The sequence below is a fragment of the Aplidium turbinatum genome, chromosome 10 (assembly GCF_918807975.1).
Source record: "Aplidium turbinatum chromosome 10, kaAplTurb1.1, whole genome shotgun sequence".
NCBI lineage: Eukaryota > Metazoa > Chordata > Ascidiacea > Aplousobranchia > Polyclinidae > Aplidium > Aplidium turbinatum.
Window position 1 is genome coordinate 12,592,881 of NC_137481.1, and position 23,735 is coordinate 12,616,615.

Sequence of the window (23,735 nt, forward strand, 5' to 3'; positions counted from 1 at the left end):
TGTCTAGGATTTCCAGGCATTGTCGATCAATATCAGTGTTTGACAGGTTTGGTAGTCATTATGGAACATTTTCAGGCATTGTCGAACATTGTCGAACAATTGTCGAAAATGTTTGGCAATGCCTGAAAATGTTCTATAATGCCTAACAACCCCGTCAACCACTGATAATGATCGACAATGCCTGGAAATCCTAGACAATGCCTGAAAGTAGCTAATCTACAATGCCTGAAAGTAGCTACTCTACAATGCCTGACAACCCCTGAAAATGCTTGAAAATTTCCGACAATGCCTAACAACAAGGCTGTCAACCATTGATAAGTAGGTAAACCCTTTTTTGGAGCTGTAGTTCCAGGACAAGCTGAAGTTTTATTCAATTATTCTACTGAGTGTTACCAAAATGAAAGTTACTGCTGGCTACCGAAAGCTGTGCTATAGCATTTGGTAGCCTAGTTATGGTGTGTACCAAACATTAAAATTGTCTTGGTTTGGCGGTTGGATCCGTGATGCTAATGAAGTTGTCTCAGCAGGGGTAAGGATGCCCCCTGCCCTCAAATTTTCTCTGGATGGGGGGCAATGGTGCCCTTTTAAGGTCATGTAAGCTACTGCAAATTTTGCAATATAGGCTAACAACTTCTGCTATTCGCTTTTAGCCAAATTGTAGGCCCTATAGCCTACAGTAGGCCCACACAAATTATCCCGTGGACACATTTTATACTTTGCAGCAGATTGTGATGTTATGAATGTGAAATTTACTTTTCGTTTCTTGTTCAAGCTATTGCAATTATTCATCTGTCCCACATTTCGACTTTCATGGCTAATAGCGGGAAAACGAACGAGTTGCCCAGCATTATCGTTATATCTCATCCTAAAACTCTCGTCCTAAAATTGTTCCGGCGCCCCTCTATCTCAGGTTTGTAAACTGCCTACAACAAGCTTTAATGAGTCACTGGAAATAAGCTTAAATGATAGTTCCAACGATCATGAAACAGAAGTTGCATAACTTACGTGAAGAAAGATTATTGTCTTGATTTTTCATAGTAGGCTATTCTGTGAAAACTTGAAATATACGCCAAACGAAATATTCCAAAGGAGCTCAAAAGCCACCACTCGCCAAGCCCAAACCGCACAATAATAGCCTACCATAGATACGCTAGCCAAGCTGGCAACCTTGATTGTTGATTGTGTCCATAAAGTCATTCGAGCGTGACGATAATTCCACGATTGCTGAGTTGCATATCTATATGTAAGATATCTATGATTTCACGCATGCGCAATAAACGCGCGGCCTGGGCAATACCTGGGTACTGGGTAAACCACAAACCGATCCATCGCCTAGCAACGCTCGGCCAATCAGAGCGAAGAAGAGCAAGCTTTCTATACTTTCCAACTAGTCGCATTGGTTTTATGCAGTTTCTGTCACTTTATGCTGTTTTTTTTTAGGAGAAGTAAAATTTGCTTCTGCAGTACTTGCAGGTTTGACAGCAAATACCTATTTGAGATGTCTTAAAAAACCTAAAATCGGAAACCTGCTGCAAATAGTGCTTTTTAAAACACGATTTAACTGGGTTGTTAACTTAGAGCCATGCAGTGTTATCAATGGTTTGAATAGTAAATTATATTTTTATAGAAAAAGTTACATAGCTTGGATGGTGTGCTGCAACTGTTATGTTGTTTGTTTGATTTGGCAATTAAATCTATGCAGGCTATATCTTTTAAATGAAACCCATTTCTTAACCAACAAAGAGTCAAAAGTACAGTAGAATTCGCCTATAGTGACACCTGAAGGGACCGCGGAAAAAGTGTCACTATAAGCGAAGTGTCACTATATAGACGAATGATGACGTCGTTAATAACGTCACTTGTGCAGTATCTGCGCATGCGCATCCCATGTTGGTTTAATTCAAACCCAGTCAGCAAATCAATTCTTTATGGTTCAACCTCTGCATACGTTAAAATTAAATCAATGTAAAAAGATGGATTTGCTGGCTGGAAACTGGCGAATGCTGATAAGGACAAAATATGATTCCAACTGGTCACAGCGGTAAACCATAATCTCTTCTTGGGAAAATTTTAACATAAAGTTCCCGAATCCGTTCGTCTGTATATAATGACCGAAGAAACACACACTTGAACTTCTTTTCAAACAGTGTATTTCTGTAAAATTAGCCCACGGCTACCGAAAACGAGGGGGTGCAACGCCTTACACCACTGAAAAACTGTCACTACAGAACAGATTACTCGGATAAAAGACGGAACCTTTGTCCAGCTAGCAAGCACTAAGCCAACAGTTAAAAGTGCGGCCAACTTTCAAACAATCATTTTACGAATGACCAGAATAGATAGCAATATCTCAAATTCACGTATGCAGTACTGTGACGCAATAATGAAAGACAATTATGAAGTCATTCCAACAGGTGTTTAAAGCTGATGTAATATTTCCTGTTTAAACAGGCCCAAACAGGTTTGACACAATTCTTATGAACGCTGGTGCAATTTTGGCTCATGTTTTAGGAATTTCCATGACGTAATATTCAGTAGACTTGAACGGTTTTTATATGACGTTTGATTTGGTGAAAATTGTCGGGAACACCAACTTAAACTGGAAATACACCGTAAAGTGTCCTTATACGGACATTTTTGAGCCCAAGGGACAGAAATGTGGTGTCACTGTAAGCAAAGTGTTCTTATACACGAAGTCACTATAGGCGAAGTCATTTCTATGCAAAACATATGGTTTGCAAACGGGACTTTGCAACAGGTGTCACTATAGGCGAAGTGTCACTATAGCCAAAGTCACTATAGGCGAATTCTACTGTAGCTGATTTCCCAAAAACAATTTCAAACATTTTTCTTTGCATTCTTTGTATTTAATGGCACTTGTGGCATTTTGCGTCAAAAAATCAAACAGGGTTTTAAATTGCACGTGACTTAAACCAGTAGCCTATAATATGCAAACAATTTATTAACAGGGAAAGTTTAAATGGAACTTAACACTATAAAAATGGTGTCCGACAAATTGTTCGTAAGCAATTGTTCGTAAAGCAATTGTTCATAAGCAATTGTTCGTAAAACAATTGTTCGTAAAATTAATTCTCCGTAAAACAATTCTTCCTAAAGCATTTTTTCGTGCATGCAGTTAAAATTTGATGTATACGAAGAAATGCTTTACGAAGAATTGTTTTACGGATTTCAATTTACGAAAAAAAGTTTACGAACAATTGACCTCTTGATTGGCCGCTGTTAAATACGCTTACCTGACAGCGTTGCGGGATTCTCCAACTCGAGCTTAAATAGCAAGTCAATCGTTTTAGTGCCGCAGCTATGTGGGCGTTTACGTTGCCAGTTTATGTTGAAGTCTGACTTCTGAGTATAGCCTATGTTTGAGATTAAAATAAAGTTATCTGCTTGTCTATGAGAGTTCGTCCGAGACAGTCAGACGTAAAGGATTGCGCGAAACATTATTGCTGAAACAACCTAACTGGCAGATCAGTGCCTTTCGTCAACAATGTCCCGTTTCAGCAAATTCCATCGCCTTACAACTTGTGGAGAACGGGAAATACAAATCGAGAGACCGTACATCAAACAGGTCCGTCTTACAAGAAATGACGGACCTCTGGAGGGTAATAACCCCAAACGAGGACATCTCGGGTGAGTTCACCCCAGAGGAAGTTTCCGCCTCCCTCCAGCACATAAAGCCAGGTAAAGCCCCGGGCCCTGACCACCTATGCCCGGAGTTGATACTTTATGCTGCCGCCTCCTTAAAGTCCTGGTTAAAAGACTTCCTTTCCTGCTGCTTGCGCCACCTGAAAATTCCAAGAATCTGGAGAAGAGCCCTTGTGGTTGCAGTTCCTAAGCCGAAGAAGCTCCCAGGGGACCCGAAGAGCTACCGCCCAATCTCAATGCTCTGCATGCCCTTCAAGATCCTCGAGAGACTCATCCACGCCCGTGTCGAAGCAATAATAGATCCGCAGCTCTCTCATGAGCAAGCTGGCTTTCGACACGGACGATCAACCGTAGATCAGGTCACACTTATGACTCAAAATATTGAGGATAGCTTTTCGGCTAAGATGCCTGGCGCCGTGTTTGTTGATCTCACGGCTGCCTATGATACCGTATGGCATAGCGGCCTTACCTGCAAGTTACTCCGTCTGCTCCCTGACAGACACATGGTCAACATGATGATGGAACTTATGCAAAACCTCAGCTTCACCCTCACAACCGGTAGCGGTCGTCGGAGCAGACTACGCCGACTTAAAAATGGCGTCCCACAGGGCTCAGTCTTGGCTCCTCTCCTGTTCAACATAGGCCTACACATACGACTTGCCCCCCACCATCTCCAGAAAATATGCTTACGCAGACGACCTGTCACTACTGCACTCAGCAGGAAATTGACAGTCAGTGGAGAGGAACTTCAGCCAAGACATGCAAACACTTTCAGCATACCTCCAGAAACGGAAGCTACAGCTCAGCAAGGCAAAAACAGTGTTGTCGGCCTTCCACCTTAACAACCGGGAAGCACAACGCGAGACAAACATCAACATTGACGGGGAACGCCTGCCCTACTAACTGTGCCGAACCTACCTATCTTGGCATAACCCTAAACAGGTCACTCACGTACCGCCCACACCTGGAGTCACTGCGCAAAAAACTATCCCCACGCGTCGCACATCTGAGGCGACTGGCGGGTTCAGGCTGGGGAGCTGGTGCCAAAACACTTCGCACAGCCACCCTAGCCCTTGTTCATTCTATCGCTGAGTACTGCGCACCAGCATGGTGTTGTAGTTCTCACACCCACCAAATTGACACCGCCATCTACGACGCCCTGCGTTCTGTGACTGGATGCCTGCGTTCCACCCCGACGGACTACGTACCCATCCTAGCAGGCATCCAACCTGCTGAGCTACGTCGTGAAGGAGCCACGATTTCTCTCGCTCGCCGCGCCCTGGACCCCGACCATCCCCACCACGCAACACTCAAGTGACCATCACCTACAAAGAAGCGACTGAAATCGAGACGCTCCTTTGTGCCTGCCGCACAACTGCTTAAGAACGCAGAACAACGGTTTAAGAACGCTAACCACTCGGCAGCCGTGGCCGAGTGGTTAGCGCGTTGGGCTCGCAGTCGAGAGCCTGCATGTTCGACTCCAGCCACCCGCACTTGCTGTTGTTTCTCTGGGCAAGAAACTTTACGATAATTGCCTCTACCCAGTGATCGATTTCGAGTAATGGGTAGTACCAAATTTAAGTCATAAGTACAGTAGACAATCGGAAACAGACATTGCTGTCGGCTGCAGCGTGGGTCAGGTGTATGTCGGAAGGCGTACACCGATGCATAGCGCTCAAGTCCGCTTTCCCGCAATGCAGGATAAAAATAAACAAACAAACAAAAACAAACAAGCTAGGGTTAAGTGCGGAACACTGGACGAACCACATGTGGAACACGAAGTGGCAAAACCACACCTTCACGCTCCGTAACTTCATATCCGATGCCGATGCCCGTTCACCGGGGATGACCCTCGCAAGGCTTGCGTGGGTCAGGCTTAACCGCCTGCGAACTGGTGTCGACCACTTTCGTTCGGACATGCACAAGTGGGGCCTGGCTCCTCCATCAGAATACGAGCGTGCGCCACAGAACAGACCGCAGACCATGTCATTAACCACTGCCCAACCCACCGACCTCCACACGGTGCACATGGACTGAGAACCCTGGACGACGAGACTGTCGAGTGGCTGATGACTTCCTGCCCTCCAATCTAGCCTGGAAAAGACCTGCTCATACGCCGATGTACGTAAACGTGCTGGTAGGTGTATTAATTTTTGTAGTTAGTAGGCCTACCTTTTTTATCCCGGAGCGTTAATGACGAAAAATAAAATGATTGATTGATTGACAAGATTACGGATTAGGATTACTGACATACAGTTTTATAAATGCAACACAACAATAAATATACCGTACTTCGTTACAACAAAGTAGCAAATATTTTCAAAATTACACCAAATCTGTGATGGTGTAGAAGAAAATTTTTTCTACACCAAGCCGTTTTAAATTACACCATTTTTTTTACAATTGGTATTGTAGAACACCATCTGGCAACGCTGTTTACAACTTGTTTTTACCTGTTAGTTGTATTTAATTTTACGTTCTTTGCATTGGTTACTTGTTTGTAACGAAACTGATGAAAACGCCAAATGAGATTTGATTTTGAATTTCAAATGCTGACGAAATGCCTAAATTTAGAAGAATTGGGCTAATATTAAAAAAAATTACCAGAAGTCTTAGAATATTTTGTTGTATCCTAAGTTGATTTCAAAACAACTTGCCTAATAACTCTCCCCCCTCTTATTTATACGCGATTTACAGCGACGTATTGGTGCCATTAGGCTACCTTCCCACCACCAACCACTTCTTTGGGGTTCTCCTGTCTGGCAGCAAACCGTTGAAAAGCATTAAGAAATGCGTCTGTAGACAGTTATAAGCAGCTATTTCTGAGCGGACCAGGGGCGCCGGAAGCGGGGGGGCGGATGCCCCCCCTGCCCTCAAATTTTCTGCAGATGGAGGGGCAGGGGGGCAATGGTGCCCTTTTAAAGTCATGTAAGCAACTGCACATTTTGCAATATAACAAGTTCTGCTATTCGCTTTTAGCCTAATAATAATCTTTCATTCTTGCCTCAAAATAATATTTACGGCAGAAAATTTTGCAACACAGTACAGGCCTTAAAACTCGTTTTTTTTCGGAAGCTCCTTCTCGGCGGCCAAATCTGTGTGCTTGGAGGCCAAAATACAAAATAAAAATAACGATAGCACAAGTAAATAGAATTAAACTTGCAACAATATTAAAATGATCACTTAGCGTTGTTGAAGTCTGGGCCTGGGCGACGTCCTACAATAGAATCGTCGCACCGCGCAATAACTGCTTTATCGGGATTGTAATCCAGTACTGCGGGACCATCTAACGACACTCGCACGAGTGTCTCCAATGTGGCTGATTTTAAAGAAGTTCTCCATTCCCTTAGAATTCTTTTTAGCAACGAAAAACAACGCTCGACATGATTGTGTTGACGATGACGGCAAGGTAATAAAATAAGTATTTCAATGATGTGAAGGACATTACTAAAAGAAGCATAATTTTTGCAAAATATGATCAAAAAATGTTTTCCCCTTGGATGTCAACTAACCTAGTTCTCCTTTTTAACAACGATTCAATGTCCGACAACATCGAATCGACATAAAAACGACAATATTGCCAGCCGATGTAAATTAGCACTTCGGATTAAGACTTTGTTAAGATAAACTTCGAGAATTACAAACAAGACTTACAGCGCTGGTGATTGCAGCTGGATATATTCCATCAATAACAAATATCCCCGCACAATGCAACAGTGGCGATTATGACTCGCTGACCTAATTTTGCGTCACTCTTTGATACTACATATTTTCGACAGTTAATCCACGACCATTCTATTGCAAAATTAAATAATTGGTTAGAAGAGACCGGCGGCCAAACTTGGCCGATTGAAGAGGTAGCACCGGCGGTCATTTAAGCACTACTTAGCGGCCATGGCCGCAGGCTGCTTTAAGGCTTGACAGTAGGTTACATCATTATAACATAGCATGATGCCCTTCTTTGTATACTGGACACTTGTATGCTATCATTACTCAATACATAGTGAGCTGATAGATTAGCATTATCGCTATATCTTAAAACTTGACAAAAAATTTGCCTTTTAGTAAAAAAAGTGCCCTTTTTTCGTAATCTTGCCCCCCCAGTCAAAAATCGTTCCGGCGCCCCTGGAGCGGACAGCCCTATAGTTGAGCAAATAAAAAATGCATCTGCATTTTTACAAGCACCTTCCCTGCTTAACCATGAAAAGTCCAAAGTTGGCGATTACGACAGAACTGAAAGGGAGTTCATCAGAGCGTAGACGAGCAGCAGGTATATAGGTCGTCTTCTCTTTTTCTCTGGTCATATTAAACTTGCGACGGGTCATGTGGCTGCTAATATAATCTTACGCAAAGGGGCAGAATCCTTGTAGAAGTAAAACCGCTCGTACTAAGACGTCAAAATGTGAGTTACTTCTGCATGACCTGCATTGCTGCTTTAACCAACAAAGTTTTATGTTGATTTGAACACCGGAGAATGATCGAATGTTTGACAATAAAAGAAATCGCTGCATTCTCCAAGTCACTCAAAGTTATTATTGATGGCGCAGACCTTTAGCCTAACCTTGACTAGAAGCGTCCGACAAATAATGCAGTCGGTCCATTTTCACCATACCTGAGTGCAATGGTTTTATGCAGCGCGGCAAAGTGACGTTTTGAAATTCAAAAAGTTAAGGGAAACTCTCACTGCATTTGTCAACGTCAGATCAGAACAATGGTCCTTGCAACAATGCATCGATTAGTTGTTGTTTCGTATGACCCAGGGATATTCCCTGGTATGACCCTATGGGCCTATAAGTTAGGCTAAGTTCAAGCAGTTTTTATTTAGCCAATCTATGAGCAGTGGTGCCGAAGTAGGGGGGGATGGGGGGGATATATCCCCCCAATATTTTGGCAGCATCCCCCCAATAATTCAGAAAAAATTAGTTGCTATGAAGTTGTACTTCGATTTAGTTGTTTGTAAGCATCTCGAATTGCTGTTGTTTTTCTTTTATTGATGTTTAATCACAGTTCTAATTGTCTTGGATTTGACGCTAGACAATGAAGGACCTTCATTGAAGGTATCCGGAAAAATTTGCTGCTAATTTTATTTGCAAGCACCACGGCAAAGAAGAGTCCCTGAAAGATTGGGTGGAGGCTCGATGGCAGCTACTGCAGACACTCAACTGCATTAAGTTATAAAATACTTTACAATCAGTTCATGGACAGAGTTATGTCTGAACTGACCGAGAGGTTTGAAAGTAGCCTGAATTCTGATTTGGCAAAGTATAAAGAACTTGCACGAATTTTCAAGACCGGCTTAGTTTCTGAAATGGTCAAAAATTATCCAGAGCTGAATAGACAATCGATGAGTTATCAAATTGATTCATTCAGCAAGGCAACAGCACCAAAATCTCTGTACGATGCCAAAAGAGCTTACCAGGCATTGTCCGAGTTGAAAAAAACCTCTCTATTCTCAAATACTCCAGCTGATTAAGAACCTCTTTTTGCCCGGTAAGCTTTGCTGCTGGTGAGAGGTCGTTTTCCAATCTTCGTAGATTGAAAACCTGACTGAGAAATACTTTGGGACAGGAAAGGTTAAATGCTAGCATTGTTTGCAACATTGACCAAAATATTCTTAATGACATCAGCATAAATGACAGTGCTAATGTATTTTCAATGAGCACTACCGTAAAACGCAATTTGGTTGTAACAAGTTCTTGTGATGTGTTTGAAAGTTAGCATTTTTGTCATAAATTTGCAAATGTTCTTCTGTAGCTTCGATTGTTTTCAGTCTCCTGACTAGTGACTTTGTCCTATAGCGCACTAAGTGTAGTGATTCTAGTGAAGGAGAGGGTAAAAAGAGAAGTAGCCTATAACTTCTGTTGTTTTTTTTTTGAAAAACTAAGTATTCATTGGAAGGTCATAGCTTCGAATCCAGCTGGAGGTACCAATTTTTCTTTGCTTGTTTCTTAATCTTGCAGCAGTCATTTACAAGAGCACAGGTAGCGCTTTTATCTCCACTATTTCTTGTCTGTGTATTATGCTGTTAGCAGCTAATTTACCGAGGTCCGGTGATTGTTTAATAAACCTAATAGGCCTACCACAACCACTAAAATTGTGTATAAAAGTATGCATCCCCCCCAATGTTCAAAATTGTCTAAAATTTGATAAAATTTTGATTTATCCCCCCCAATCCTCAACTAACTTCGGCACCACTGTCTATGAGGACGTTGGTTCATTGGTGGGCTGTGATTCTGTGAGGTAGGCTACCCTCCTTGAAGCTTGGTTATTGGACATTCCAATATAAGATGGTCTGTCGACTGATTTGGGACATTGCATTTTGGCTGAGCAGTCACCTCACTTCGGTAAAGGTTGTCATTTGTTTTGTTCATATGCGGTTTGCAGTGGACCATAGTTTTCTGATAGTCGTAGCCTGTAGGCTACTTCTAAAGCTTAGGAGAACTTTTTATCGTTTAGTGACATTCCTCTGTGTTGAGCCGCACAATCGAAAACAATTCTTAATTTTTTGACTTGTTTGGGTGATGAGGAAGGTAGCTTACCATGCCGCATCTAAACTTATACACTTATATCAAGGACCTTCCTATTCTCCACTGAGGTAAGAAAATCCAAGTCTCCAGAATTTATAAAGAGATTTTGCAGCTGGCTCTGGCAAATTCGATTGATTTCTGCTCCTACATCATTCTCCGATCAAAAAGACTTTTCTCTGCACAGGACTCTCTTTTCTCTCCATACGCCGAATGAAGATTCCTGTAGACATATACAACATCGGTACCCATCAACAAACAACCTCTTCGTTTCCCAAGTGAGGAAATTGGATACCTTTCAGGTTAGGCCATGTTTTTAGACCGAATGGACGATTGGTTTAGATTACGCCAACTCGTCCAGCGACACCGCAGGTCTTGTTTCCAGCTCATCACTGTAATCTAGTGGTCGAATTATAAAAATCTACTTTCATATTATCAACTGACCTCGGCGTTTGTCCGACTGTCGTTAGCTCTATCTTGTCTGGTTGGGTAGCCAACTTTTGTAAAAGCCAGTAAAGCTTCGAAGCAATCAACCAATCAGAAGTTAGAGATAGAACACAGAAATAAATATATTTTTTTCCCAAGCAATATCTCGCTTCGCTGGAGCCTCGCAAAGAGTTGTTCTGCTTCCTCAAATCAGTGCAAGGGTTATTAAACTGGGGGCCACGCATTCTTGCGAGGGGGGCATGAAAGTGATGTTGTTGTATCATCAATCGTAAGTTACTCTACTTTTAAAACGAGGGCCTTATCAAGACGGTAGTTTACTTTTACTCGAATAATTTTTCCAAAGATATTTACAGTTGAAAACTCAACATCCAGAACATACAAAATGGTTTAGAAATTTTCATAATCTTTTTTCCAAGTGCAAACAGTAAACCTTTATTCCAAGTTAGACAATTATTTATTTCACAAATTCAATTGTTAAATCACATTGCATATAAATCAAGACAACTGATTAATAAGTTCAAACACACTATAATGTGACACATAACTACAATGTTGCTTCTATTATAAAAAACTCATCTAAACATAAAAGATTCGTATTGCCAACTGGAAGAAATGCGACATTTGATGTTCATCTGAGCAATAAAACGAGCTTTCTGAATGGTGCAAAATTATAAAAGTGCTGCCTTCCAGAGGTGTACACTGTACAGGAGTCGGAGTTTTGGAATATTTAGGAGGCGGAATCTCTAGTTTCGACTAGTGTCGGACTTAGTCGGACTGAAGTGGAAGTACCTAGAGCAGTTGCTATTTTTGTGTGCTTCCATGTTTTTTTTTTAATGACAGGGAATAGGAAAGGTATACGTGTTATAGTGTAAAAAACCTGAATTGCGTTTGCGTTTGAAGTTGAGAGTCACAGACTTCTGGGTGAAGCAGAAGTTCAGAAAACCTGACTCCGTACAGCTCTGTAGCCTACCACATGACGAAGAACACAAGGTATAAAGGCAATGAATAAATCGAGGTGAAAACGCTATTGAATGAAGAAAATTCTTAAGTGTGACTGTAAGCTACCACAAAATTAGTTTATAGCAGGCCTGGTCAAAACCCAAAACAAAACTTTGTTATGCAATTGATTGAGTTTCGCTTTTAGCAGCATGATCGTTGCTTACTTCACTGTGTAGATTCTAACGATCTTTTTAAGCCTGATGCTGCGAGTTAGTTGTGGCAATATCGAATTACACGAGCTTTCGGAACACAGTTCCCTAGTCATGTGCTATGACGAATGGTGTTGAATTCAGTGAGTGGTTCTTTCATGTGGCTCTTTGGTTTAGCTTGAGGCTTCCAAAAGCTCGTGTAATTCGATATTGCCACAACTAACTCGCAGCATCAGGCTTAAAAAGATCGTTAGAATCTACACAGTGAAGAAAAAAACTTTGTTATTAAACTTTTCATCAAATCTTATGTTTTAACTGAAGATCCAATAGGATGCGTATTGCGTAGTGTGATAAAATATTTGAAACAAAGTAGACAGTATCACACTAAATCAGAAAAATCAATTTATTAATAGAGCTTTGCCACACATTAATTCATTTCAATTTTCATTATGACATCATTATTCAAATGCATTTTCACTTAACTTATAGTTGCTATGCCAATGTCATCGCATCATAACAGTCTTAGAATTCAGTTCAGTTAGTTTTTATTTCTTACCATCACGATGAAAAATAGTGTACGGCTATGCCATCCATGGCAGAGGTCTAAAAAAGGGATAGAAGCTACGAAACGTGAAAACCAGTTGTATAGTTGAAAGACAAAATTTTAATAGATTTACTTATTCTACATGCTCATAATCGTCTTATTACGTTATCTTATTTATTAACACACAGTCTTAAAGTTAAATCAAATATAGTTATTACTATCTGAATCCTTAACAGCCTGTTTCAACTATACAGATCATCAGAAGTTCTTATTCAAATGAATTCAGATAGTAATAACTACATTTGATTTCATTCGCTCTGCTTTGCTTTTTTGCTTAGCATTGAGCACTTTTTGTAGTATTAATAGTTTTCATTGTTTCAGTCTTAAAGTTAAGTGTAATATGATTTTTTTATATATAATCTACTTTGAAATCTTTTAACACTTTCATGAAATTTTACAATAATCTCAATAGTATTGCATTATTTATTATTTGTTGCAGACTATACTGAAGAAGCCACTATTGTGTGGCGAAAAGTCTAATCTCTAAATATGCTAAATTGATTTCTGTGATTTAGTGTGATACTGTCTACTTTGTTTCTAGTCAAAACTATTTAGAAATAAAGTGTTTATTAAAATAGTCTTCAGTAAAACTCAGCATAACGTCATATTACACAGCGGAAGTAAAAAATGCCAAAGCATATCATGAATCCATGAGTAAGTTCCTGTAACGTTGAATGGCCACTTTAAAACTGCCCGACTTTGCTTTTTTCGAAAAATGATTACACAGCTTTAATGATTATTCCAACAACAACAAAGCGTTATACGGTTTATATTCTGACTTCATTCCAGACGCACACATTCTGTACATAGCAAACTAATAAACCGGATCCAACGTCACTACTTCAAGTTTTCCACAGTGCTCTTCAACTTATCTTTACTTGCTCCTGAAAACTCGTTCACCTAAAAACAATAAGTTTTTGTTGCATATTATTTTTTACCAACGAACTATTCAAATTCAAGGAAACTGTACGTCAAGTCCAAATTACATCAATTTCTCGTGTTGCGTATCGCGATCTCGGAGATCAAATCATCCTTAGTACAACTTTATAACAAGTACAATAAAATTTTCAGTAATTCAGTTTAAAGGATAAAGCAGTTAAGTTTAAAAAGAGACCACAATAGTGAAATTCGGTTGCAATTTAAACTATTTAAAACAGCTTAATTTATTACGTTTCTTACGTCAAAACACTAATTTTTTTTTCTGAAGCTTCACTAATCAAAGTAATTGTCAGTATAAACAAGACATAAATAAAGGATAGACTACTGTAAGTAACCAAACAGATAAGCGCACGAACGTAGGGCGGCTTATTGAATATTTTAAGACGAGCTGATGTACCACTATCTGTTGAGATTTGGTCTACAAGTTTCCATAAGCAAGGTTTCCTGAATTTTGGTGTCGAACATAGCCCTTAGAATGTCGCGAATCAAATTTGACACAAAAGTTCATGAAACCTTGGCCTGATGTGCTCACTTTGTCATGAGGCCATTTATTGGCGTCAAGTTATTGTCCGTATGGGGACATGAAGTTTCGACTTTGAATTTTTTTAAATCATTGCTTAGTACTAGCTAGGATTCGTTGCGTACGGTCACCGATCCAACTCGACGAACTGCCAGCGGCAGTAATACGCTCGGCGCTCGCGTGTGGTGAATTGGGTGATGAGATTTGTAGTATCGCATGCGCAAGAAAAACGCTTGTAGTTAATATAGGGTCTGCTACTATTGGGAAAATCCGATTCGGAGAAATCCCTATTCGGACACAGCCTTTTTTGGAGAATTGTAAAATCACAGCGGCATATGTATAATATTGTATATATATTGAAAGGAATTAGCTTACAATAGAGAAATAAATGATAATTAATGAATGATCACCCAATTTAAAAGTTAGTTTTGACAATCTTGCTTTCTGTTGCTTAACATTAAGATTAAGGTGTTTTTATAGCCTACCCGATAATAGCATACGATACGGTGATAGCCGGCCATAGTCTGCCACAAAAGTTGAAAAAATATAGAGATGCTGACGACCGCACCAAGAAACTTGTCTTTCGCTTCTTTGGGCATAGCAATGTTCCACCTCAGTTCATGTGGGACTTCCTATGTGGTACCAGCCATAATTTCCAAATGGACGCATGAGCTGTAATTTTTTATTATTTGACATCGATTGAATCATCTCCGGCGTTTTTGTATTGACTTGTTAAACTAGGAATTGAAATTTTCTAATAGTTGAGGATTCGAAGTTCTAAGTTTGCATACAGACGGCGAAGCAGGATACATGCCAATTTTATGTGAGCAAACATTTTAATTCAGTAGTTCAAAAATAAATTTTATTCTCTTTTTATTTTTCGGAATGCAAAAGAAACGATATTGTGGAATAAAATACAAAATTCTCTAAATAAACAGAAGGCGTCGTTGGATTTTCGAAAAATCTCCGAATCGGGATTTCTCTGAATCGGATTCTCCGAAACGGGCCATTCCGTTAATAAACGCTAAACGCTCTTTAAATAAAAATACTGAAAACTGTTTCTTATCATCGTCCTTATTTCAAGTGCAGATCGATGATAGCCTATCCATGAATAATAATCGCAAAAGCTTAAAACTCTATTCAAGCCATGCTTTGGTAGCATAAAGACTAAGGAGTACAACGAACCACTCTCACGAACCTAACTATTAACTATTCACATTCAAACTCACTAAACATCGGGATATAAAATGAGAATCAAGAAGTCACAGGAACGCATTTCATAGCCGTGCACATGAACTTGCAGTACAAGCTTTGAAGAGCAGCAAAGTTTGATTACATTACGCAAACTTAAAAGCTGTTATTATCTTGCTTGTATTTTTTTACCTTTTTGCCCTGTTTGAAGAATAAAAATGCAGGAATGCCAGAAATCCCATACTTTTCTGCAATATCCTAAAATTAGAAAGATATAAATAATTAAATATCATGCAAAATCAAAACATCGTTGCAATGTTAATTTGTATGACAATTGACAAGCTATTGGTCAATCATATTTTTGATCATAATATAGCCATGATCAGTAGTACACTTACAGCCCTACATTTGTTTCAATCTTATAGTAAATGTAGATGACCACAGGTGGACTACAGCTTAACAAAGCCCCATGCAACTGCAAATTAATATTTCAAAATAAAAGGGAAATTTCTGCGTTTTGAGTCCTGCCATGCAGAAAAGAAACTATAAGAGATTCTTATATCTCAAACCATATTTCACGGTTGGTATATATATATCTATGTACTTTACAAACATGAACTATGGGTTGGGTTTCACGGTTGGTAGATCTGTATATACTTTACAAACTTTTCTTCAAGCTGTTTGAAATTGCCGAGCTATAATAGAACACGTTTCAATCAATCAAAATACTTATTGATTTTAACCATGTGCAGTACATACAATTCCAGTTGCTAGAATTGTTGCTGAAAAAAGGCCTAAAGCTGACATTGACTGGCATGTGGCATGTCATTTGGAAATTAAATTTTGCCATGGTAGCACTGTAAGTGATAACCCTGAACAGCACAACATCAGACTAAAGAAATAACCAAGACTCGTGTCATTCGAGTTAAAGAAATGTGGTCATTCAGGCAGGATAATGTATGGTGTATGAATAGTGATATTCAAACCGCGTTGTTTAAACATGGTTCTACAATATAGATAAAAAGTACAATCTGATCATTAATCTAAAATATATACTTACACCATTTTCATCCACATTGACTTTCACAAAAATAACGCTGCCAGAATACTCATTTGCCAGCTCCTTAATAAAACAACAAAAAAGTGTGTTTAAAGAGTATTGTTTTTTAAACAGACCATAACAGGAGACAGGCCTCAGCCTTAATTTTAATGAAGCAAATTTTGAGTTTACTTTTACCACAGTCATAGGCGTCGAAATAGGGTGGGCCGGGTGGGCGACGCCCACCCGGCCGTGAAACGAGGGTGGGCAAAATATGTTTTGCCCACCCTGTTTTCATGACACTTACGAAGTGCTCGTTACAATTATTTCCGTTTTTGTTAAACGTAAACACGTTAAACGTAAAAAATTATCCAACCAACTGCAGCGCAACTTTTTGTTTTACGCTATGTCTCTCGCTAGGTATCCGACAGAACAAAGCAATTCCGCAACAACGCTGCGTTAAAAAATGCGATACTCTCTGCACTGTTGTTGCTACGGCAACTGCCACACACTGGTAATTCCTGGTGAGAGAAAGCCACGTTTGATCTTTTCTCCGAATGGTCTCGCTTTCGTTATGTCACAATCAAACTTCAGTTCAGGGTCAGCGTAAGGGAATGTGAATATGACATCATAATGAACATGACCGATACAAACTAAACCCGTACTGAAAGTACTGAAACAATCGATTTTTACAAATCTTTGCTTTTTACAAATCAAAGTACGGCAAATTCGAAGGCGCCACTTCAAAGATAACAGGTCACGCGCTGTTTAGGTCGCAAAAGAAAACATAAAAGTTTGTTTAGTTTAGCAGCGCTCATAAGATCGCAAGGCCCAAGAGAGCAGAACATTAAAGGGATACTAAAGGAAAAACCTGACTTGGCGATTGTACACGTTCTTTGTGTTTAAGATGCTACCATAAAACAAATTTGAATAAAATTTTGCCCCATTGCTGTCTGATCAGCATTCCGCGCGTGCTTTCGTCAAAGCTTTCAAAACGGGAATGGGCGTGAGCTGCAAAGCGTGCGACTGTACAGTCTACGTCACTATCGACTAGCAATCAGCTGATCGGGCAATGGTTTTTATTGCGGGCGATTTAACTGTAGGCTATGTAATATGTATGTACATCAAAACATCAGATTTCAACATCAAAACATCAGACGGTTTGCTCAAAACATCACATCTGATGTTAAAACATCAGATGTGGTAATGTGGCTTTTGTTATTGCTGTCGATAGTGACGTATTCTCGAGCAGTGTTTCCACTTTTTGGTCATTTTGAAAAAATAAAAAAATAAATGAAACATTGGACTTTGGGCCTTGCCAGTGCCATTCAAAACATTTTTTTTTCGGTATATAATTCTTTTTTAAATGTATTCTTGAATGTTCAGTTTACGCATTTTAATGCTTCATTCCCGTTTGAAAATTTCATTTAGTATGTCTTTAAAGCTTAGTTGCTGCAGCGACGCTAAACGCAGTCTTTGTGAGAAAGACTAACCATTGCGAATTTGCCAACATACACATTCAATGAAATCTGTTTGAAAACTCTCGCCCACCCAGAATTCCTTTCTTCTAAAAGAAAATCGACGCCTATGCCTACAGTATGTACTTGCTTAAAAAATCTTGAGTATCCATACTGAACTTTGTATATGTTAGGTGCATAGCAACCTACAAGAGACCTGCCAGCGTGTGATTCCATAATCATAATTGGAGGAAGGCCCATCTAATTTTTATGTTGAACTGGTTTAAATGTGTATTATATGTCTTATAATGTTGTTGCCAGTTTGCCACATGCTTTTGGATTTTCAGCACAAATGCCAGAATCTTGTTCAGTATATGTATGGTAATAAGTGCACAAAAGTAGCTTAAAATCATACAAAACACTATCTATATTAACTGGCTACTCAAACTATCAACTTAGTCTAGTGTTTCTGACTACGGTACCCAGTGACGTTCGGTGGCTTAAACCGTTGGGCAAGCAACTTGGAAATATTCTGCAGCAAGGTAGTAGGCACGAAGGGCGTAACCGTCGGGCGAAGCCCAAAGGCGTGTTGCCGAAGGCAACACTACCAGCGGGGGATCTGGGGGGCTTCCCCCAGAAATTTTTGAAAAACACTTCCAATTTGGTGCGCTCTGAGAGCATTTCCAAAACAAATCAAAAATAAAAATCTGTCAAATTGTGCTTCGCCTATGTCGTGATCATACATCCATTTAATGTTTAGAAGTCGTGAACAATCTTAATTTTAACGTTGCAGGACCAAAATCCAGTGTTAGACATGGAATAATAGTTGTCTAAATATTTAATTCGTCATGAATGTTCATTCTCAGATATTCAGTTAAGCCTACACTACAAAAACTAACACTTAGGCCTAAACATTACAACCGCAAGCAATTTGTACAAAAAGCTGGATAAGTTTGCCTCCTGCGTATAGAAGCTTAACGAACTAAATATTGCATCCGCACCTGAACGTTCATTGGCGAAGTAACGTTATATCAACGCTGTAAAAAGGGCAAAGGCATGACTATGAAAGCTAGTAGGCTAAAGTACATGGCGAGGAGACATCAAAAAACAGCAACAATCTTTTCGCCTGTATGATGCTGTGCTGTGTACCGTGACGAGAGACTATTCTGTGCGTGTGACGAGATAGTCTAGCGGTTGTACGCATTGACGTCACTGGGAAAGCAACTCTAACCATAACACATCTGATTGGCTAAGCTGCTGGTAACGTTTTGCAAAACGAGTGAGGATTGGATAAAACGAAGGCGTTTTTTGACGTGGGGAAAGCAACTTTCCAAGTTGCTTTCCCTGGAGCCTCAGTGATTGTTTCTGACATGAGCATTTGCGTTAATTGGCATTTATAGGCAAGACATGCGGTTTGGTGAGGACTTAGACTACTTACAAGCGTTACGAGTAATTCTAGTCACGAACACAGTAATTTTCAAGTTAAAATAAACGTGATAAAAATAATAAGAAGTTAAACCTAGAATTCAGTCATTATATTTTGCATAGTTTTCGCTCAGGTAAGCACTGCTTTCCTTGCTTTCTCTCACCGATCGTCACTGACGGTACCATAAAAAGTACAAGATCGGCACTAATTAGATCCGAGTTCAATTTTGGAGTCCAATTTAAAACTTGCACACTGGCATGACCTGGCTATATAGATGGCCATGGTTTGGTAATGTGACAAAGCCCTGGAAAAGGGTACCTCTGAATACCCATTGTCGAGCATTATCAGGGTTGCCAGTTGCAAATTGGATTAGTTCTGTGTAGTTCTGTTCAAGACAACAGATGGGCCAAGATAACCACAGAATGGACACCAAGATATGCAAGAAGAACTAGAGGGAGACCAAAAAGAAGATGGTGAGAGGACATAGAAGAAAAGATTGGCATCACCTGGATGAGAACAGCAAAAGACAGAATGTTGTGGAAACATATGAAGAGCTTGTTTCCAAAACCGCTTACATCCACTTTCGGTGATTTCGAGAAAACCACGAAAAACGTTTATGACAGTTTCGCTTGGTAAATATAATGCGCTTTTGATTTCTAACGATGTATAACTACCTACTGAATTGAGCCATGACGCTTGTCCAGATCTAAGGAATATTAGAAGGCTTAGAATCGCCTTTTTATAAAATTAGAAATATGGATATAAGCGGTTTTGGAAATAAACTGGAGAATAAAAATTGCCAGAATGACAGAAACCAATTTTTGAAACCATTTTTCCAAGCTGACCACCACTAATTCATCACCACAATCCAAATCCACTTTAAACAGAGCAAAAAAACACAGTTACAAAGCTCAAATAGGCTACTAAGCAGTCTAAGCACCGTTGGTAGCTGCAACAATAGGCTGCAAGCCTATAACAGAGCTTATCAGTGTTGCCAGATAGTAGATGCTTCAAACTACCAAACACATTTCAAATTTTGCCAAACTGACCAGAGACTGACTGTCAACTCACCAAAAATGTTTGCCAAAATTCTGCCAACTCAAAATTTTACTGCCAAACAACGTAAAATTCTGCCAAATCTCGAATTTAGTAGTGAAATTTGCCAAATGGTAACACTGCTGCTTATCACGAAAACGGTTTAACAATCAGCGATATGTCACATGATACAATGGCTTAATATGATTGGTTAATTGTGGATACAAGTGGTTTTGGAAACAAAGTGTGATGGCGCGTAAGCGGTTTTGGAAGAAAACGCAATTTTTAGTGTCGAATTTGAAGCAGAAAGAGAAGGTTTTGGAAAAAAAGGAATTGATAGTAGGTACCTATGGTAATACTCTACCTAATGACACTCTAAACTCAATTTTGGTAAAAGTGGCGCCTAAGCGGTTTTGGAAACAAGCTCTTCATATGTGGAGGCCATCTTAGGCCTCGAAATTCATTTTTGTTGACGGCGGACAAACGTGTCCGGTCTGAGCAGCTATCTCGGCGGACAAATTAAGTCTCACGGCGGACACACCAGTTTTAATGTCAATCGTCATGCTTAATCACTTTATCTTGATATTTCTTCGCCATTTGAGAAGTATAGCTAATAACTATACGGTTTAGAAGGCTTTAAATTTCAGCGAAGTCACTCTGAAAGGCTTTCATCAGACCAACGACGTATGCTTGAAGAGTCAAAGCGCCGTGTATCTGATTAACTTCCATCAAACGAGGTCGTGTGGCTTCTTATAAAAAAAACAATGCTCTGGGCACGGGTCGGAAAACTTCTACACTAACGCAGTAACGCTACTATTTTCTGCTGTGCAAAGTTTCACTAGGCTTTTTTTACGTTTATTTTTGCGTGTCATGTGACTGTGAGCGAAAGTGAAATTTCCCTGGGCTTTTTCCAAGTTGTAATACCAAAACGTAACAAATTTTGCTGCATCTTGCTGTAATAGCCTACTCATATTTCTAATTTTGTAACAAACCTTTCCCTATCAATATTACTCGTCGGAGATCAAAGCCAGACATTGTGACATAAGACTTGAACTAAGTGGCACGTGATTAGTGTAGAAGTACCGGTACTCCCATCAATTCTTAGCGAAGAATTCATTTTTGTTACGATGATTCAATGTCATCAATCGTTGAAGCAACGTAAAAATCGAAAGTTTTCCTGCTTGAATGGAAGCTAAGGAATACAATATGATATTCACATTTTCTAGATGCGTGCTAGAATGCGCAGGAAATTGTATTCTCGCAACAATTGTTCGTGCTATGCAATGACGATTTGCATCGCTACTTCTTGACCGATCTAGAGGTTATTTCCCACGGACATCACATGCTGTGACGGCGGACATGTCTGCGGTGTCCGCCGTGAATTTCGAGGCCTGCCATCTGCCAGCAGTGGCATGACTGGCTGATGATGATGATACTGGTGATGCTCGAATGAAGACCTCGTACCCGAATCTCTCCTTGCCACCACAGAGCCCAGGAATGTCGCAGTCAATTGATGCTATCACATGAGCAGGTAGTTCACTCCAGACAATGCTTGCTACAACTTGTCATACGGTAGTGTCTTGTCTCAAATTGTAAATTGTCAAATCACAATAAAATAAATACCTTAACATATGGAGCAATCATTCTGCATGGTCCACACCAATCAGCATAAAAATCAACCACGATTAAAGTATTTCCACTCCCAGATATAATCTTCTCAAAGTCTTCCTACACAATACAGAAAGTATGGTGTATAACTCAAGCCTCGAAACTGAAGGCGGCCATCGCGGCCATGGCGATTAACCTACAAAAACCGACATTTTGTCCGCCGGGTCTCGCCCTTTTATCAGCCGCATTTGTCCGCCATGAAGTTCCGAGAAAATTTTACGCAAGCGTCCTTGTGAATAAAGTACTTTGTCACTTATAATTACAAAGGGTTAGAAAGCAGTCAAAGCACCCGATAAATCACAATACACACTGTCTATGCTTGAATTGTTAACATTATTGATTGACCAAGCAGCTGACGTCTGACGACAAGCAGGATGCAAGTGACATCACGATACACTTTATTGATGCGATATATTCAGTCTTCGAAATTAGCGTCGGCAATAAAAATGCCGAGGCCACACGAGCGCTTGTAAGGTTAGGGTTAGACATTCCTCTCAGTCGTTATAGCACAGCCATAGATTTGTTCCTTAGTCAATACCCTGATGGAGCTCTACGAAAAAGAAAGAGGTGTGTGGATTGGTATCAAAGCCCGAAAGCCGCAAAACGTGGATGCTTGATTGCGAAGACGCTGTAGATTTACAGCCAAGCGATGAGCCTCTTGATGTGTCCGATTCCAGTGATGGCGCTCAACCTCGTGCTCCGATACAGCATCTGGTGATTCCGATTCTGGCAGCTAGTTCTTCATCAAACAGACTTTGTGTTGTTCGCAGTATCGCAATAGTGCCGAAATTATGTTAGTGTATACGTAAATCGAGGCAATCTTCTCGCAGGGAGCTATCAATTTTTTACCGGTAGGCTACCTGGTTGAGCAATTAACGTTATTTTATGATAATTCAACGTTGCTAGATTTCGAATTAATGTAAAACAAACGTAAATTTCTTATTGGGCATTGTTGTTACGCAGTATAACCCGCCGGAAAATTAAATCGATCTGTGTTGACTCAAACGTTGAATCAACCCAAAATTAACTTACTTTTCCACCCGTGAGTTATTTAACGTGAATTACTGTAACAGCGTGCGACGTGCGTTGCGTATCTTGTTGCTCGCTTTATTGCTAGTTTTGGCATTATTACATCACAACAAATCAAACAGTGCGGTCGTGATAGACTATTCTATAGTATATTTTTCGCTTCTCGTTTTACATGTTTTGATACAATTGTTTCGTAATAAACGTTCACAGCAATGTCGAAGTTTCGATGGCCGCCATGTGCTTGTGATTGGCCGCCGAACAGCTTGCTTCAGTCGGACACGTTTGGCCGCCGAAAAAAAATAGTTGTTTCGAGGCCTGTAACTGTATATACGGTAAGTCAAAAATTCAGTCTATTAAAGAAAATATTAATGTGTGATCATACCACAGAAAGATCTCATGCAAGTATACCTTCCAACAAATCATTTCATAATATTAGATGTGTCAAACAACATAGTTACCATAGTGATCTACACCCTACAGTAAACAATTTTTTGGTATCAAGTATTTATTTTAAGAAATTGGCTATTTTTACACACTTGGTGCCATTGTTACAATCAGGTGTTGCCAGAGTTAGAATAAAAGTTAGGAAGGGTTAAGGTAAGGGTTAGAGTTAGGAATAAGGTTAGGGTTTTGAGCTTTGCCCAGGACAAAAAAAAATCCAAAATACAAGTTTTTGTTGTCAACAGCTTTAAACTTTTCTCAAATTAGGGCAGAATTCCTTATCTGGCAACACTATTGAGGCTATTGTTACACTATATAGTGAAAATATAGCCACAGCCTTATTTTAAAGAAAACAGACAAGTATGGTACATACAGAACTTGAAGGCTGTACAATTTCTGTAGATTCACTCATTTTGGTTCAGCCCAACAGCAATCAATTGATCTAACTATAAATAACTTCAAACAACAAAATTTTTACTTTACACCAGAAAGCTTAAGACCTAGAAATCAGCACACTAAAAAGTAAGAAAAACCACAAACAACAGCACAGTAATTTATTATGTGTGGAAACATAATAAAGTGTAATAGACATTTACATATATGG

General features: G+C 39.7%; 1 protein-coding gene across 1 annotated transcript; it reads right to left on the reverse strand.

Moving 5' to 3' along the window:
* Positions 1-10,935: 10,935 nt before the first annotated feature.
* On the reverse strand, positions 10,936-23,638 carry LOC145778729 (thioredoxin-like). Its single transcript, XM_082590287.1, has 5 exons — positions 23,505-23,638; positions 21,617-21,721; positions 16,097-16,159; positions 15,229-15,294; positions 10,936-13,286 (listed from the first exon to the last, which is right to left on the reverse strand). Exons 1-5 carry the CDS (start codon positions 23,541-23,543, stop codon positions 13,224-13,226), a joined length of 336 nt encoding a protein of 111 aa, XP_082446413.1. The 5' UTR covers positions 23,544-23,638; the 3' UTR covers positions 10,936-13,223.
* Between the last annotated feature and the right edge of the window lie 97 nt (positions 23,639-23,735).